At 44.2% G+C, this 20062-nt stretch overlaps 1 protein-coding gene across 1 annotated transcript in view; it reads left to right on the top strand.

Moving 5' to 3' along the window:
• Positions 1 to 1972: 1972 nt before the first annotated feature.
• Positions 1973 to 20062, top strand: part of MEP1B (meprin A subunit beta) — a 64472-nt gene continuing 46382 nt past the window's right edge. The window contains exons 1-2 of the mRNA XM_075584701.1: positions 1973 to 2078; positions 14371 to 14389. Of these exons, the coding sequence (XP_075440816.1) occupies positions 2022 to 2078; positions 14371 to 14389 (76 nt within the window). The 5' untranslated portion in view covers positions 1973 to 2021. The remainder of the gene's footprint in view (positions 2079 to 14370; positions 14390 to 20062) is intronic.

Raw genomic sequence — 20062 nt, 5'->3', positions numbered from 1 at the left:
TTTGCATGTTAACCATTTGCATATTAATATAATTAAAGTTAAAGTATTTTGTAATAAAGTATGACCAATTGTTTACAAATGCATGTCTTTAATTCATTTGGATCAATGTAGTGGACTCATTAGAATTCTGAAATGCATGTCTGTGGGTTTGTCCAAGTTGAACTAAGTGTAGCACACAGATGTGTCAAAGGATGGGATATTTACATGCCAACATTTTGGTCCTTAGAGACCTTCCTCTAAGTTATCACACCATAATCCATATGCTTAGACCTTACTAAAGCTACAAGAAATGATCGTAAAGCAGCAATAATACATTCCTCTCGTGTGTGTGTGTGTGTGTGTGTACATTCCTACCTAAGCTGGCAATCATTTGGTGCTCCTGTTATATATCTGTAAGAATCCTGCGTGTGCCTAATGACATGGCTGCCTCATGACTTTATGCTTCAGTCAGTGAAATGCTGTAGCTGATATGTAACATATTACAAAGTAATACGTTACTGTTACAGCTTTCAGAGTATTAGATCTGTTTGTGATACTTTGTTGCAGAGTTAAAAAAGGTGAGTACTGTAAGTGGATATGACTTTCTAAATGATTGCTGTAGCAACCAAAATATTAGTACATTAAAGTAATTGAAAAAGGCACTGATTTAAAAAAAACAAAAAAAAAAACAAGCTTGGTTGCCATCTGGGCTGGCTGGGAATCATGACTTAGAAAATCTCTCAGTTCATATACAGTAGAGGTTACCAATATATACTGTATATACACATTAAACTATAACCATTTAATAAAATATATTGTATCCTGTTTCTGTGTGCTAAAAGTTGAGTTCCTATTCTGGTGTCAGGGATGGAGTGAGTGTATATATTCCTTTCAACCACCAGCCTCATTCTTTGCACACATGAGAAAATACTTTTAAAATTTTCAGAGACTGTAAGACCTGCTCAGCTTTATAACCTAGCTGGAGCAGCCCCTGAACCCCTACACTAGGTTCAGTGTTCCTGGGTATATATCTGGGTATCTCTGCTATATTGGGGAACCCCTGCTACACTAGGGATTCCGTGAGTAGCTGTAGATTTAGTTTAACACCTTCATACCCATTTACCTTGTCTGGATGATGCTGCAGCAGGGATCCTGGCGGTGAGTCATAATAACGCTTCCAGAGTCAGAGTTTGGCAGAGTAATGTGCTTGGCTGTATCTGAGAATCTCACTCAATCCCCAGATACAACTTTTGGAGTATCCCATAACTGTGCAACCCCGATTTATATAGCCACATTCTGTAAAGACTTTCTCTGACAAATCCACCCTGAAACTTACAGCCTAGAAATCTCCCAATCCCAGCACCCCAGTAAAGGCAAAAGTCACAAATCTTTGTCGCAAAATTAGTATACAGTTGCAGTAATACATTTTCGACACCTGGGTCCCTGAGCTGACACTCTCAAGCCCCTAACACACAGGTCAGGGTTTTCCAAGTGGGCTTGACCTTTATTCATGAGCCTAGTTAACCCCTTCACCGTCACACTGGAACACAGGTTTTTCCCAGATACATGAGAAGACAGATTTCTTAGTGATTTGGACAAATTACTGGAAGAACACGAGTTCCAAAAACCATTGTATTTTAGTGACTAACTGGATTGCCTCACAGTTACTATATCAATATCAAAACTTTGGAGGCATGATACAGCCACATAAGGGGTAGAAACTTAACATCACAGGGTCTGCATCGAAGTCGTCAAAGAGGAGAAGGGAAAATAGCCAATGTTACAATCATTACCCAATTAAGGTAAGATGGGGCTCCATTCCAATGAGTAAGTCTAAAAGTATATTAAATAGGGGGCAATATTGTCTAAATAATGCTTATGGTACAGGACAATCTTGTAAGGTGGAGTCCGAGGTATCCTGCTTGCATTCCATACAGTATACCAGAGCAAAGTTCACAAAATATGATATAACCTCACTAGTCTAAGATAAAACTGCTCAGGATTGCACAGTCCAAACTACAGCCAACAGGAACGGACCTAACATGGGCTCGATGGCTTTACCCCTATTTGTTCTTTGCCTTCAAGTTGTCAGTGGACTGGTAAGCATAATAAATAGTGTTTGATATTTAAAAAAAATTACAATGACATTAAAGAGCTTATTTTTAATAAGGGTTCATGTCATATGAAATAACTATGTGATGGAAAAAGTAGCATTCTAATTGTTTACTGTTAATTTCTTACATAGATCATTTTCATTGTAGTCTTCTGTAAATATAAAATAAAAAAATGTCAATTCTTTTTTTATTGCAGTATGCGTAGAGCTTTTAGCACCATCTACCACCAAAAGGCTTAACTCAGTGAATTTTAGGGAGACTGTAATGTTATCCTCACAATAGTTTAAGTTCAGTAAGCAATATTGTATCTTAGTTGTGAACACACAAATAGGAAGATTTGTTGCTTTTGTACCCACCTCACTGCAACAAAAATCTAAATGTCTTATTATTATTGACAATATTGTATTGTATGTCTTTATTTATATAGCGCCATAAATGTACATAGCGCTTATTGAGTCCTGAAGATTCATTGAAGGAAAGTTGCTTTGTAAAATATTATTAGTGGACTTGTTCCTGACATCAAGGCTTATTCAGTCATATGTTTCCACTTGGTTTACTAGTAATATATATGTAAAAATGCTACAGGAGAGACATAATGCCTATATCTCTCTCTTTTATTGTGACCCAAAAGAAGAGAGAACTCATGGAAAGTACTGACATTTTTGAATTTGGAAGCACCAGAAGCTAATTGTGTGCTTGAAACACTAGCGTTATAGGCTGTGCAGAATTGGGGTTAAAATGTGAGTTTTATAAGTATCTATGTCTATTATGACAGCAACAGATCTAAAAACCGTGAATGCTTTACCTCTGTTTTTTATTTTCCTACAAATTGTGAGTAGATTTATAAGTATAATAAATAGCGTTTGATATTTTTTATTTACAATGACATTAAAGAACTTATATACGCTGAGGTTTCAGATGCAATAAATATTTCTAAATAAATACACCGTGTATATCTATTCCCTCATTTTTCATACGTTTGAATATATTTTTTTAAATAATGAAAAAATTCTATCTAACAACGTGGTAAAGATACTGCTTTTAAAAACACTGTATCTTACCTTTGATTAGAGTACCCACCCTTTGTGAATATCACAGCGGTGCAAGTGATATTGCTTCTCATGCATATTGACATGGTGAAGCGTACTCCATCTAAGGCCCAGATTCAGAGTGCACCATTAACTGAGATAGAGAGATTTTTTACAAAGTACCCAGTGTACTGTATAAGTCTCTCCAAACACTCCTATGTGGAATACATGGGGAGATGCCTATGAACAAAACGGAACACATCTGAGATACTTGAAAAATATGCTAATTTGTATATGCCAAGTATTTTGATCAAAAATAGCACATGTTTTAGGTGTTTCAGGTGCATTCACAGTTAGCTTACACATATTAAATAGTGACATAGTAGATGAGGTTGAAAAAATACATATTTCCATCGAGATCAACCTATGCTAAATTTAGGCGACAGGTACTTATCCTATATTTGTATTTACCATATATTGATCCAGAGAAAGGCAAACAAAAAACCCCAGTGAAATATTTACAATGATGTCTCATAAAAGACACCCAACCTTAAGGGATGACCCTGTGTAGTTTGTACTGCACTTGGGATGAATACTGTCGTTCTTTTGAAAGTTCCTTGTATTGACCCTGAATATATTTGTATATAGTTATCATATTTCCCTTTTAGATGTCTCTTTTCTAATGTAAAACAATCTAATTATTATTATTAATTTAGCGAGCCTGTCCTCATAAGTTAGAGTTTTCCATCCCCTTTATTAATTTGGTGGCTCTTCTCTGCACTTTTGAAGTGAAACTTCTTTGCTGGGACCTAGGTGAATTTGCTTTGTGGAGACGGAAGTAATGTCACGGAAGTAATGTCACGGAAGTAATGTCACGGAAGTAATGTCACGGAAGTTACGTCATTGTGGGCAAAAGAGGCCGTCGGCGCACGTCATTGTGGGTAAAAGAAGAGCTGGGTGCTCAGCGCATGCGCAGCAGACAGCGCTCGGCACATGCACAGAAGAAACAGCACACACTTGAGAGACGGAGACAACCACACACAGAGACAGGGAGACACACACAGAAACACACACACGCAGACAGACATACACACACACAGACAAACACACACACACACAGAGACACACCCAGAAACACACACAGAAACACACACACGCAGACAGACAAACACACACACAGACACACACACAGACACAGAGAGACATACACACACATAGACACACACACAGAGATACACAACCACACACACACAAGGAATTCACAGTTAGTATAAATATACAAGTGCAACATGCTAAAACAGGTGGTGTGTGCCGAGCACGCGCGTTCTAAGTCAAACTTATTTGCGCTTTGTCACTGAAATTGTGTTTTAATTTATTATTAAAAACATCACCATCACAAATACAATTTCTGTAAGAAAACAGTGACGAAAGACAAAGAAGTTTGACTTAAAATGCACGTGCTCGGCACACACACATTTTTTTTCTAGTTCCATAATACCTTTTTTATGGAGTCAAATGGTACTCCATATTCAAGGTGTGGACTTACTAATGTTTTATACATGTAGCCAGGACTGGTCCTTGGCTACCAGTCTGCCCTCCCTTGCAGTAAGCCATGGTAAGAGCAGGCCTGCCAGTACTAATCATGGGTTTTCCCCACTCCCTGCAGTGCCCTTGAGTGACAGGGGAGGAGGTGGAACTAGGCCTGAGTATACCCAATCCTGGGTCAGACCTGGTGCCCTCCTCCTGGCTGTACAAGGGGAATGCCACACAAATTCATTAGAGCCTCTCCCCACTTGAAAGAGAGGCAGGTCACACAACAGGTTGCCTGACATTGGGCCATCTCTGTTCCTCTTCCCCTCGGGGGAGAGTGTGTGAGTACCTTTCCCCAGCCTCTGCTAGAGGGGCAAGGAAGAGCTAGGACTGCTGCGGGGGCCCTTTACCTGTAGTGCTGGTCCAGGGACCATCCTACAGCTGGGAAGCCGATCCAGAGACTGTATTGGGCAGGCAATTGCCGGGGCTGTGAGTGCTGACAGAATAAACCATTCCAGTTATTATACCTCCTGCCTGGTGTGTGATCTTACTGGGGGAAGGAGAGGGGCTTATTTATGTCGTAGGAGATCACCTCCATACAGTTAGGTCCGGAAATAATTGGACACTGATACAAGTTTTGTTATTTCGGCTTTGTACCAAAATAAATTCAAGTTACAGTTAAATAATGAATATGGGCATAAAGTGTAGTCTATCAGCTTTTATTTGAGGGTATTCACATCCAAATTGGAGGAAGGGTTTAGGTATTACATCTCTTTAATATGTAGCCCCCTCTTTTTCAAGGGACCAAAAGTAATTGGACAATTTACTCAAAAGCTGTTTCATGGACAGGTGTGGGCTATTTCTTTATTATTTCAGCATCAATTAAGTAGGTAAAAGGTCTGGAGTTGATTCCAGGTGTGGCATTCGCATTTGGAAGCTGTTGCTGTGAACCCACAACTTGCGGTCAAAGGAGCTCTCAATGCAAGTGAAACAGGGCATCCTTAGGCTGCAAAAAAAGAAAATCCATCAGAGAGATAGCAGGAACATTAGGAGTGGCCAAATCAACAGTTTGGTACATTCTGAGAAAAGAAGAACGCACTGGTGAGCTCTGCAACACAAAAAGGCCTGGACGTCCATGGAAGACAACAGTGGTGGATGATTGTAGGATCCTTTTCATTTTAAAGAAAACCCCCTTCACAACATCCAGCCAAGTGAAGAACACTCTCCAGGAGGTAGGCTTATCATTATCCCAGTTTACCATAAAGAGAAGACTTCACGAGAGCAAATACAGAGGGTTCACCACAAGGTGCAAACCATTCATAAACCTCAAGAATAGAAAGGCCAGATTAGACTTTGACAAACAATATCTAAAAAAGCCAGCCCAGTTTTGGAACAGCATTCTTTGGACAGATGAAACTACACTGGCGACACACTTTATTCGAGCTCGGCTAGTCCCACGAATTCGGGTATACCCGGGTGTATTGAGGTTTGTGACTGTTTTCTGCCCGAGTGCATTGGGTTATTTTCCAGGCAGGTATTGAAGCATTTTATTCCCGCTGGCTGCAATACTGCACAGTATATATATATATATATACTGCATTACAATTCATGAATTTATGCCATCTGATAGACACGCGAAGCATTGCAGCCTATTAAATCCTAATCATTATCATTTAACAGATCAGCCGCCCGTCAGCCAGGCATGAACCCAGGCTGGGAAGGCAAACGCAACGGGGCTTGTCAGAGGTGAGGAGCGGCGCATTCCAGGTATCTGCCAGGTACATACTGGGTATTTGCTCGAATAAAGTGTGTCGGTGCAATAAGATCAACCTGTACCAGAATGATGGGAAGAAAAAAGTATGGAGAAGGTTTTGAACGGCTCATGATCCGAAGCTTACCACATCATCTGTAAAACACGGTGGAGGCGGTGTGATGGCATGGGCATGCATGGCTTCCAATGGCACTGGGTCACTAGTGTTTATTGATGATGTGACAAGACAGAAGCAGCCGGATGAATTCTGAAGTGTATAGGGATATATTGTCTGCTCAGATTCAGCCAAATTCAGCGAAGTTGATTGGACGGCGCTTCACTTTACAGATGGACAATGACCCAAAACATACTGCGAAAGCAACCCAGTAGTTTTTTAAGGCAAAGAAGTGGAATATTCTGCAATGGCCGAGTCAATCACCTGATCTCAACCCGATCGAGCATGCATTTCACGTGCTGAAGACAAAACTTAAGGCAGAAAGACCCACGAACAAACAACAACTGAAGACAGCTGCAGTAAAGGCCTGGCAGAGCATCACAAAGGAGGAAACCCAGCGTTTGGTGATGTCCATGCGTTCCACACTTCAAGCAGTCAATGCCTGCAAAGAATTCTCGACAAAGTATTAAAAATGAAAAATTTATTTATGATTGTGTTAATTTGTCCAATTACATTTGAGCCCCTGAAATAAGGGAACTGTGTATGAAAATGGTTGCAATTCCTAAACGTTTCATACGATATTTTTGTTCAACCCCTTGAATTAAAGCTGATATTCTGCACTTCTATTGCATCTCGGTTGTTTCATTTCAAATCCATTGTGGTGGCGTACAGAGCCAAAATTATGAAAATTATGTCAGTGTCCAATTATTTCTGGACCTAACTGTATATCTGGAGCCTGCGGCAGATGTAGGCGCCGAACCACTAGAGATCTATGCTGAGTATGTACCCCAGAAACCTGTCCTGTGACCCCACAACCATCGGCAGATAACTCAGCCCTCCTTCTTACCAACAGGTAGCATGCACCACACATGCTGTAATGGCAGAATCTCCCACCGGGTGGGGGAAACACTGTTACATACAGTTTCATTATTATGCTTTCTTCCTCTCTTTCCATACCCCGTTTAATGCAAGATAACATGTTATTTGCCTTTGCAGCTACTGCCTGGCATTGGGCATTATTGCTAAGTCTGCTCTCTCTAAGCAGTTCTCCATTAAGCAATCCTTCTTCGTTAAGGATTGACCTAATTTTTCCCACATTTAATTTGTAAGTACTGTAGCCTGTTTATTCTTGTTTCCCAAATGCACAACCTTACATTTATCGGTATTACACCTCACCTGCCATTTACCTGCCCAAGTTTCCAGTTTATCCTAGTCCTTCTGGAGAGAAATTACATCTTGCTCTGATTTTAGAACCTTAAAGAATTTTGTGTCATCAACAAAGATGGAGCTTTTGCTCTCCATGCCAGCCTCAAGGTCATTAATAAACAAGTTAAGCTAATACAATGTTGTTCTAATTTGATATTATGCCTAATTATTATTATTATTTTTACATATAATTAGCTTTGTGGATATGTGTCAACTTCAAGGAAAATAACATCTGTTACTGATTTTGTAAATGTGACATTATAAGCCCCCAAATTAGCAGAGCTCTGTGGATTTGATCCTAATGTATTCTAACACAAACCAGTGGCAATCGCCAAAAAGACCCAGGTACACCCAGGTACATGCTGGATACATTGTAAAAAGAATGCTAGATGGCGCTCCACTCCACCTCAAATAGTGATAATAAATCTAAACAAAATGTGCAGTGAATAATATATATTAAAAACACAAAATAGTGTAATATGGCAAAAAAACAACTTATCACTCGACCCCAACCAAAGACTGTTCCAAAAGTCTTGAAGATGCAATGTAGATGAAGTTCCAGAGGAGCGTCGTCGCCAGGTGCCCAAAAAAGAAAAAACAGTAGATAGTGTGATATTGTACAACCAGTGTGGTGAATGATATATAAAAAGCTTCCAATTTCCTACTCACAAACGCAGCAGGAAAATAAGCATGTGTGCCAGGTAAGAACTTTAGTGCAGCCCAGTCTGGTGATGTGGTATATATGTAAGCAATCTCCGAGAAAGCAGAAAACAACCATAGTGTAGATAAAAGATAACAATTTAATCTAATATAAAAGACAAATGGAGGCTTACGGCAATCGAAGGAATAATAGCATGTATGCACGAGGGTCTTTGCTTATGCGTGTCTCTTTCTGATCGGTCTTCCTCTGAACAGCTACCGCAAACATCACTTCCGTAACGTGATGTCACAGCTCGCCGGAACCGGACACAGCAAAGATTCTCCTGCTTCTTTCCTTCTCCAATAGTCGCAGCCATCTTGGAGAAGGAAAGAAGCAGGAGAATCTTTGCTGTGTCCGGTTCCAGCGAGCTGTGACGTCACGTTCCGGAAGTGACGTCATGCCTTAATACATGCCTTAAACTTGCCTTCAACTAGACCCAGCATTTCTGCACTGATTAATGGCCCATCAGATTAACAGCGGGGGTCACTGGCAGTCCCATTCAAACTGAATGGGCCTGCCAGGGACATCTGCTGTGTTAATCCTATGGGTCATTAGTCAATGCAGAAATGCCTTAAACTAACCAGGTTACACCCAGCACATACCCAGAATGTAACCGGGCTAGTTTAAGGCAAGCTTTAGAATACTTGTGGTTTCGTCTGTACATCTTGGAGGACAGTATCATTATTTGTTGATTCATGTAAGGTATGATACTATATATGTTTGTTATTTTATATAGTACTAGTCTAACTTGCTACTGGTATTCTACTACAGATTGTAAGATTATTTGACAAATATAATTAGTGATGGAAAGACATGGAGATGAGATGTGAGTGCTACAAAGAAGAAGAACAAATTACTGATAAACAGAGAGCTGCTATTGCGACCCATATTTTATCCATGGCAAAATATCAAGGTCTGAGTATTTAAATCACCAATATGATCCCCTAGTAGCTAATTAAGCAATGAAAATGAACACTTGAATACCTATTGGAAACATTGAATATCCCCCCTAATTCAGTTCTACTCTGAAAAATGTAAGTGCAGATTAGCAATCTGAAATTATGGGTCACTGACAGGGGTGGAACTAGTGAATTGTGGACTCATCTTGGAACATACCATTTTCCCCCCACATGCCCCCTCCTTGCCATCCTGTCTCCCACATGCTCCCTCCTCCCCATCCTCTCTACCACATGCTCACCGTCCTCTCCCCACATGCTCCTTCCTTACCATCCTCTCCCCACACGCTCCCTCCTCACCGTCCTCTCCCCACATGCTCCCTCCTCACTGTCCTCTCCCCACATGCTCCCTCCTCACTGTCCTCTCCCCACATGCTCCCTCCTCACCATCCTCTCCCCACATGCTCCCTCCTCACCGTCCTCTCCCCACATGCTCCTTCCTTACCATCCTCTCCCCACATGCTCCCGCTTCACCATCCTCTCCTCCACATGCTTCCTCCTCACCGTCCTCTCCCCACATGCTCCCTCCTCACCATCCTCTCCCCACATGCTCACTCTTCACCATCCTCTCCCCACATGCTCCCTCCTCACCGTCCTCTCCCCACATGTCCCTCCTCACCGTCCTCTCCCCACATCCTCCCTCCTCACCGTCCTCTCCCCACATGCTCCCTCCTCACGTCCTCTCCCCACACGCTCCCTCCTCACTGTCCTCTCCCCACATGCTCCCTTCTCACCGTCCTCTCCCCACATGCTCCCTCCTCACCGTCCTCTCCCCACATGCTCCCTCCTCACCGTCCTCTCCCCACATGCTCCCTCCTCACCGTCCTCTCCCCACATGCTCCCTCCTCACCGTCCTCTCCCCACATGCTCCTTCCTTACCATCCTCTCCCCACATGCTCCCTCCTCACTGTCCTCTCCCCACATGCTCCCTCTTCACCATCCTCTCCCCACATGCCTCCTCTTCACCATCCTCTACCCACATGTTCCCTCCTCACTGTCCTCTCCCCACATGCACCCTCTTCACCACCCTCTTCCCACATGCTCCCTCCTCACCGTCCTCTCCCCACATGCTCCCTCTCCTCACTATCCTCTTCCGCACATGCTTCCTCTTCACCACCGTCTCCCCACATGCTCCCTCTTCACCAGTGTCTCCCCACATGCTCCCTCTTCACCACGGTCTCCCCACATGGTCCCTCTTCACTGTCCTCTCCCCGCATGCTTCCTCTTCACCATCCTCTCCTCCACATGCTCCCTCGCCTCACTGTCCTCTCCCCCATGCTCCCTCTTCACCATCCTCTCCCCACATGCTCCCTCTTCACCATCTTCTACCCATATGTTCCCTTTCCACTCTCCCCCCCCCCCATTCTCCCGCCTTCCATGCTCTCCCCTATGCTCTCTCCATCCCTCCATCCCTCTCCCCACCTCCCCCCAGGGTTCTACCTGAGGATCAGGACCTTGAAAGGGGATGGAGGGGGCCCATCCTGGATAATTTATGGATTAGCTGATCAGTAGTTGATTAACAGTTTTTACTGTATGATGGTGGTGTACATATTAACACCATTATTGTAATGTTGTCCTTTATGTATTGGTGGTGTAATGAATGGCAATGCAAAACACGTTGAGTTATATAAGTCAGTGGCCAGTAATTGGTTTCTATATATTCCTAATAATTCTATCTCATTTTCCTATATTGTTGTGCAATATACACTCTATGTAAACAATATATGGAGTCATAAAAATATATCTAATCAATGGGGGTGAGAGAGGACTTTGCAGTACTATATAATAATTAGCTCTACCCAGCTATTTAAAGCAGTTCATGCTGGCAGTAAAGATGAAAGAATGTAACATTTGAGCTTGAGCTGTTTAGTTATGTTGAACATGGCTAAGATAAGCATCATTAATATCCCAGTTGCCGTAAAGATAAGAAACTAATGAGTTATTTGCATGTTATCCACAGGTCAATAAAACTGTATTTGCCCCATTACTTGTAATACAGGGGTTATTAGGCCGAGGTCCCGGTGCTGGCACTGCACATGCGCCTGCCAAGCGGTGCGTGCAGCTGAGATCCCCGGTCTGCGGTGAGCTGCAGGAAAAAGATGGGGAGAGGGATAATGGGGGTGTTGCGGGGGGGGTACGGTCATGACGTCACGCGGCAGGTTCGTCCTCATTGGCTGAACCGCCGGGGGCGTGGCCAGCGCTCTTCAGAGAAATCTGGTCTCACAACACGCGGGCAAGGTAGTTAGTGGGCCCGGCCCCATTGAGGGGTGGTTCTTGTCCCTGCAGCCCACGCCATAGCGCGCGCTGCAGCAGGTAGCGGGGACATAGCCTTACACTGCCGTCAATGATCCTGAGTTAAAGAGGTAAATGGGAGCACTGAATGTGTCACTTTGTTGCTTCCAATCCATTTGAGACATGAATGTTTCTCTGCATTAGGCTGCGGCCATATTGCATGCGACTCCACGCGCGGCACAAACAAATTAATTACCTTAACCAGTCCGATCATACTGCACGCGATGCGGCCCATGGAAAAGCACAACGGCGCGGCAGGATGTGGAGGAAACAAATGAATTTGTTTTTCCGTGTCACGTCCACGTCACAATACTGTTTCAACCAATGCGGTAGAAACAGCCTGGTGACATCATGGCCACGACTCCCCGTCGCACACATCAGCGGAGGACAGCAATCGCTCAGGGACAGTCACGCTATTCTATCTCCAGGACTGTCGCGCTCACTACGTCCGCTGCCTTACAAAGCTTGTGCAGCAAAGCATGGGCTAGAGAAGTACACAATCAGAAAACTCACAATCTTGTTGAGATCGCTGTTTAGTGAATTAACTGCTTCCACTTTTGTCTTGACTTTACTATCACACTTTAGGGAGAAGAACCCCCAAAATATTTCATGTATCAGTTCCATCCCTGTTTAGTGTATTCATTTATATGGCCTTACAGTGTTTGGTACAGTTTTACTGTTTCGTAAATAAAACATTTAATGAGGACATTTGATGGAGTGGAGAAACTACAGGCGTAGCCTGCCTTATTTTCTCAGTGGCAAATAAATATTTTTGTTGCAGTGTATCCTGCCCCAGGTTTGCTATTTGTGCTTGTACCGTTTCACAGTTTACCAGGGGAACAGTCCAACATGGACCTGTGGTACCAGAGAAAACAAACCAGGCAACTTCTGAAGATAGGATGCAATATTTCTTCTGAATGTCATAAAGATCTTGGGTTACTGTACGCTTACCAAAAACGCATGTGTTATTGGTCAGCGGTGTAAATGTAGTGTATATAGGGATAGAGAAAAAGTATAACAATGATTGATTGCAGATGTACTGTGTCTGCTAATATGTCAGAAAAGTAGTTCATACTTATTGCTCTTGAGTTGGTATTTTATCACTTTCATTTAATAAAGCAATAGTCAACACCCCAGAAGTTTTCTTATAAAGATGAAAATTTCATACAGGATCAACGTTTCGGTCCTTCCCTGGACCGTGACAAAGGTCTATCTTTATCTAGCTGAGCACCAGTGTTTGTGGAAGTCTTTAGCACCTTGGGCAGATTGCTGTGCAACTAATGTGAATGCCCCTTTAAACCGACCACTAATTCTCAGAGCAGTCATGGTCTGACTTGGAAAACCTTTGCCTAACCAGTGTCATTGGGGGTTAAACAGCGATAGGGCCGATCTGGGCGCTATAACACGGAAACTCCCATGGAAGTCAATAAAACAGTAATAATAGTTACAGCACTCACTGACTAGTAGAATGAATCTCAAGAGTAGGTAATTGCCAAATCAAAAAAAGATATTTAATGTCAACACAAGTCAAATCCATGGAGCGATGTGACCAACACAAAAGCGTCTAAAATACATACTGCAAAAAAACATAGTATGCAAAAAACAGAATATCACACAATGGGAGGTGGGGGTGGGGTGGAGGGAGAAACAAGGGGGGGGCAAAAAATGGGGATAAGCAGGGGGGCAATGTTTCAGGGACAAACCCCTTCCTCAGGCCCGTTCCCTCAGGACCCCAAAAGGGGACACAGAGGTACTTCGCTTCCCCAAAGCCCCAACACAATGAAACAGCAACCCTAGCAGATTAAGCACACGAAGCACCTCTAAGAATTCAATCTAAGAGTATGACAAAGAAAAGTAGAGAGAATATAACTAGTGTGAAATCAGACCACAGGGTATAAGACATCTAGCATAATCACAAGCACTTCTCCTCTCCTGCTGCAAGGGTGACTGCTGAAGTAAATGTTTCAATGTTCCCGTGTCATATTAGTGCCCCGATAAGCACTAGCACAATGCAATTAATCTATTTTGCAAATTCTGTTCTTATATACCAGGTAAGGATGTACCTCAGAGGGGGATATCAGGAGAGATGTACCTCAGCAAGGGAGAAGAACGGTATCCATAGCACAGATCAATTTAGCAAAATATGTTTTAAATTAAAAGAGTAAAAATCGCACTTACAATATTGCGAATATAAAAAGGCACATAACACAAGTATATGTATTTAGAACGTCGCTAGATGCTGCGACTCACCGATTAACATATTTTGCCAAAATTGTTCTGTGCTATAGATACCGTTCTTCTCCCTTGCTGAGGTACATCTCTCCTGATATCCCCACTGAGGTACATCCTTGCCTGGTATATAAGAACAGAATTTGCCACCGTTTTGAAGTTGCTTTATTACATCTTACACACTGTGAGTACACTGCCCACAGGAGCCAAGAATTAAGCTGAAACACATTTATCATTGCACTACCATCTGCACTTAGCTTTTTTCCTGTTGATTTTCTTTCTATGCTCCCCCTGGATTGTGAGAGAATATTTCAACCCTTTTTTGACGATATCTATTGTATTGTACAGTGTTAATGAAAATCAGCATCATTTTGCAGCTTAATAATTGTTTAATGTGTCCTATTTTTTCAGCCTCTTCTAGAACATATAGGTAAGTGTATATTTGTTCATATTTATTGTATGCAATAGTTTGAATGTAATAATTGCAGAACTGCTGTAAGTTAAAGAGCCTCTAATTAATAACAAACTAAAATACCAGCGAACATGGTATTGTTTAAATCTAACATCTGAATTAACCCTTTTCTTGTAGAATGACCTTTACCATTTGTTTTTATTTTGGTTGGTATGTGTATACAGGCAGTCCTCGGTTATCCGACACAATGCGTTACTCAAAATGGCGTTGGATAGCGAAACGTTGTAAAGCGAAACACGTTGTCCCAGAGGAACACTGTTTAAATGAAAGGTTCCGTTCCTGAAGGCATTTTTTTTTTTTTGTTTTTCAACATTTTGTTTATTGTGTTTTTCAAAGTATAACATACAGTTGTCACATTGTCAAAAATAAAAAGCTTTCCATGGGACAAACAACATTCATACCGCCATTCATACCGACCTGGGAGAAGGGAGACAGGAGGGTGTGGGGGTAGGAAGGGGGGATGGGGGGGGGGGGGCAGAGGAATCCTTTCTGATGTGCGATGTTCTCCGTTCCTGGTCCTTAGGTCAGGTGTTACGACCAACTGTTTCGACGAGGCACCGGGTAGTTAATATAGGGGGTAATGGATCTGTGTTAGCATCCTCCCGTGGCGGGCATACTGTCTCCCTCGTATGTGGCTTATTGCAGCTTCTGCTCGCCATCCAAGGAGAACTCACCTGCCGCTATTAAAGCCAGATGGAGGCATTGCTCACCCCTGGGATGTCTGTCTGTGCCAACCAAGGCAACCAGACTTTTTGAAACTTTGGGCCAGTGTCGTTGACCAGACTTGTCAACTTTTCCATCTGGCAAACAAACCAAATTCTATTCCGAATTTTGTCTAATGAAGGAATTGCATTCTGTTTCCACAATGCTGCAGTCTCGCATCTCATAGCCGTAGCAAAGTGTGCGATCAATTTGTTCCCTGATCTAGATACGTCTGTCGTGGGTTTGCCTAGAAGGAACACCCACGGATCTAGTTGAATTTTGAGGCCCAGAAAGAGCCTCTGTAGCCAATCTCTAATTTGGATCCATACGGGTCTAATTCGTGGACAAGACCACAGCATGTGTAACAGGTTCCCCTGTTCCCCGCACTGCCTGGGGCAGAGCGGGGAAGCGCCCGGCGCGAATTTTGCCAATCTAACTGGGGTGAGGTACCACCGCATTAGTACTTTATATGAGTTCTCCTTTAATGTTGTACAGATCGAACTGCTGGCTGCCGCCTTAAAAATCTCAGCCCAGTCATCGTCCTCCAGTGGTTCCGTCAGATCTGTTTCCCATTGTGTCATGAACCTGGGTTTGTGTGAATCGTCGCTATCAGAACCGACCACCACCCCGGACAGAGCAGATATAAGTCCCCGTGTGTCGGTGCCTCGACCACAGAGCTTCTCAAAATTGGTTAACGGCGGTCTAATAGTGTGTTTGGTGTCAAATGCCCTGACCTGGAGGTATCTAAGAAATTCTGTGTTGGGAATGCCAGTTTCTGACTGTAATAGATCAAACGGTTTAATGGTGTCGCGTCCCTCCAGGTCTTTTAGTTTGTGGAACCCCCTGTTTTGCCAAAGTGTGAAGTTTTTGCCAACTAAACCCGGAGCAAAGTCTGGATTCTCGTATAATGGGGCCATTAAAGTGTGTTTAGAGGTTAATGAGTGATTAGTTTTGGCTGCTTCCCAGACCGACAGTGAGTTGAGCACGGAGGACAGAGGATCCTTTAGGTCTTTCAGTCTAGCTTTTGGGTACCAAATTAGGTTTTCGATTGCAAGCGGGGCGCAGACCTCCTTCTCTAATGCCACCCAGCGTCTCAGCTCTGGATTCCCATGCCACTGTGTGATTTGGCATAATTGGGCCGCTTTATAGTATGCCAACAAACTCGGCACTGCCAAGCCTCCTGTCTCCCTGGATCGTTGCATAATTGTCATTTTTACCCGTGGTGTTTTATTTTGCCAAATAAATTTTGTGACTGAATTTTGTAGTTCTTTAATCTCTGATCGTACCACTGGTATTGGAAGAGTTTGAAAGAGGTATAGTAAGCGTGGGAGATGGTTCATCTTAACACAATAGATTCTACCAATCCAGGAAATTCTGTAAGTGGACCATAATTTGAGCTCTTTTGTTAAAGCCCGTAGGAGCTGTGGATAATTTGCCTGATAGAGAGTGGAGCTCTGTTTAGTAATATATACCCCTTGATACTTTATCTTTTTCGGCTGCCATTGAAATTTAAAATTAATTTCTAATAATTTCTCCATGTCTCTCGGCAAATTCAGACTGAGCGCCTCTGATTTAGCCTGATTGATCTTAAAACCCGATATGCTACTAATTTTTTCCAGTAGGGCAAACAGATTGGTATAATGTCATCAGCGTATAGCGCCACCTTGTGTTCTTGTGACATAATTTGGATTCCAGCGATGTCCGGGTTGCTACGAATGTGCGCTGCTAGCGGTTCCACGCATAAGGCGAACAACAGGGGCGAAAGTGGGCAGCCCTGTCTGGTTCCGCTTTTGATATTAAACAGCTCTGATGGGAAGCCTTGGTGTACTACCTTGGCTGCCGGGGTTGTGTATAATGTTTTAATTGCCCCTAATATTTTCCCTCTGAACCCAAATGCTCCAAGCGTAGACTCCATGTATGGCCAGTCAATCCTGTCGAAGGCTTTCTCCGCGTCTAAGCTTAGTGCTATGCCACGGATCCCGTTAGCATTGATGAAATCAATAATATCTATTATTCTTCTGGTATTATCGGCCGCTTGTCTGTCCCTAATAAAACCAACCTGGTCTGGGTGAATAAGCCCTGGCAGGATCGCACTCAATCTATTAGCCAGTAGTTTAGAATAAATTTTAATGTCTGAATTGATTAATGATATCGGCCTGTAACTTTGGCAATTTGTGGGATCTTTGTCCTTCTTATGTATTAAGGATATCGACGCCTGGAGCATGTGTGCCGTGAAGGGTTCCCCCGACAGTACCCCATTGAACATTTTGAGCATGTGCGGCGCTAAGACCCCTACAAATTTTTTATAATATAGATTGGAAAATCCATCCGGGCCTGGGGCCTTGGAGGGTTTTAGGTTCTTAATAACCCCTATCAACTCCTCTAATGAAAAATCCTTGTGGATCGCCTCGTGCTCCAATCTGCTCAGCCTAGGGAGATCCGCTTCTCTCAGGAAAGTCTGGAGTGTGGCGCTAGTTTTTGTGCTATGTGCAACCTTCTCCCCGTTATATAACTGCTCATAAAAAAAGTCTAAACTCTTCCACTATTCGTTTAGGGTTGGAGGACATATCTCCTGTTTTGGTCTTGATTGCCTGAATATTATAGTTTGGTTGCTTATTGCGGATCCGATTAGCTAGCATGGTGTCCGGCTTGTTGGCTTTTTCAAAGAATTTCCTCTTTGTCCAGCTTATGTCCCTCTCGGCCCGGGATGTGAGGAGGAGGTTAAGTTCAATCCTTACATCCTTCAACTCCTTTAAGATATCCCCTCCACCTGATTGGCTATGGAGTATGGAGAGCTCATGTAGCCTCTTATATAGTTGGGTCAATTTGGCCTCCCTTAGCTTCTTTCGTCTTGCTGCAAGACTGATCAACGTTCCCCTCAGCGTGGCTTTGTGGGCTTCCCATAACGTTATTTGTGAATCCACTGTACCCATGTTTAGTGAGAAAAACTGTCTAATCTCATCTTTAATTGTCTGCTCAATTTCTGGGATCTTAATCAGGGATTCATTTAGTTTCCAATTTGCTCCGGGACTAATTGGTCTAATTTGTGTGCATCGTAGCTCTATTGATGCATGGTCCGACCATGTAATGTCATGGATTATAGTGTCGGATATTTGGGGGACCATTCTGCCCGAGACAAAGAAGTGGTCGATCCTACTATAACTGTCGTGGGGGTGTGAGTAAAACGAGTAACTACGTTCGCCGGGATGCTGCTCCCTCCAGATATCAACCAGACAACCTCTCAGTAGTCCTTCCAGCAGTGCTGTGACTCCTGCCTGTCTATCTCGCTCTTGTCTAGGGGATCTATCAATGCGGGGGTCCAGAACTTTATTAAAGTCTCCCGCTACTATAACGTTTCCGACTGCCCAACTTTGAAGTTTAAGGAAAAATGCATCAAAGAACTGTGGGTCACGCTCACATGGGGCGTAAACGCATGCTAGGGTCACCCTGCAATGTTGCAGAAGACCCACTATGATGAGATATCGACCCTCTGGGTCACGCTTTATTCGTTCAACCTCAAACGGGACTCGGTTGTGAAATAGTATAGCGACCCCTTTTTTCTTTTCTTTAGCTGAAGCGAGGTAAAATCGTCTGAAGGTAAAATCGTTGCCCCCCCCCCCAACCGGATCGCACCCCGTGCCCCTGTAAGAATCTGGCAGCACCCCACCCCCCGCCCCCCCCCCCTTATTTAAAGAGCTGCCAAGCTTAATCCCAGCCATTAGAGCTCAGCCAGTCCCGGGACCTGTCGCATTGTTGTGTCCCTTCCGGGATCTTGTCCCTTTCTCCAGCTTCTTCGCGGGGGAGTGCGCGTACCCCCTAAGAGTCCCCTCCGTCGCCTTCTATGGCTGTCAGTGAGACTCAGCCGCTTCCGCGGCTGTCACTTCCGGGTCGTCCATGGTCTGGGTGGGTCCGCCCCCTGACGTCATCGCGACAACGTCCTCATATCCGCCCGCGAGCAGCAGAGAGGGAAGGCGTGTCCTGCTGGTGGAGCCGAGCGGAGCTCCCAGACTTCGCGCCAACATTGCTCCTCCATTGCTTTTTTGCGCTTCTTCACCAACCTGACCCTCGTGTGCTGCTGGGCCGCCATCTTGGTGAGTGGAAACGTACATCTGTTCGGATTTTTATTTTTTTATTTTTTCCTCTTTTGTCCTGTCCGCTCTGCTGTGGCTGGTCCAGCTTTTGTTAAGCTGACCGGGTCATCGGGTGAGTCTCAGGTGGGACGAGGGGGGGACGGAGGGGAGCGGGGCCGAGCTGAAGGGGAGGGGGGGGGACCGGAGGAGGCAGAGGGAAGCCATTCAACGTGGCCTTCCCATCCTCACCCCCACCTTCAATGGCCAACGGGGGGGGGGGGCAGGCCAGGGCTCGGGGCAGGCAACATCCCGCAACTGTGAGTATTGTCTTGAACCTCAGACTGGTCTCGATGGACCTGCTTTGTCTCTCCGCTGACCGTTCGTTGCTCCCACTCTCCTCCACTCAGCGGGACAGGGAGGGTATGTCTCAGGTGCCTCTGGCAGCTGCAGCGTGTCCGGGAGCCCCAGCCTCTTCAGGAACTCTGGCCCCTCAGCTAGATGTTTCAGAGCCTGGGTCCGGCCGTTCTGCACTACGACCAGCGCAAAAGGGAAGGCCCACCTGTATCTGATCTCCTTGTCTCGGAGGAGTTTAGTGATGGGTTGGAGGGCCCTCCTTCGCGCTAGTGTGACTGGGGAAATGTCCTGAAAGATGGCCATTTCTATCCCCTCGAATGGCACCAGTGGGGTAGCCCTGGTCAGACCGCAGATTTCCTCCTTGGTGGTGAAATGATGCAGGCGGAGTATGATATCTCTGGGAGGATTATTGGGCAATGGGCGGCCTCGCAGTGCGCGGTGACACCGGTCCATAATTAATTCGGCCTCAGATTTCCCTGGCATTATAGATGTCATCCACCTGTTA

The sequence above is a fragment of the Ascaphus truei genome, chromosome 2 (assembly GCF_040206685.1).
Source record: "Ascaphus truei isolate aAscTru1 chromosome 2, aAscTru1.hap1, whole genome shotgun sequence".
Classification (NCBI taxonomy): Eukaryota; Metazoa; Chordata; class Amphibia; order Anura; family Ascaphidae; genus Ascaphus; species Ascaphus truei.
This window is presented reverse-complemented; position numbering and strand designations above follow the sequence as displayed.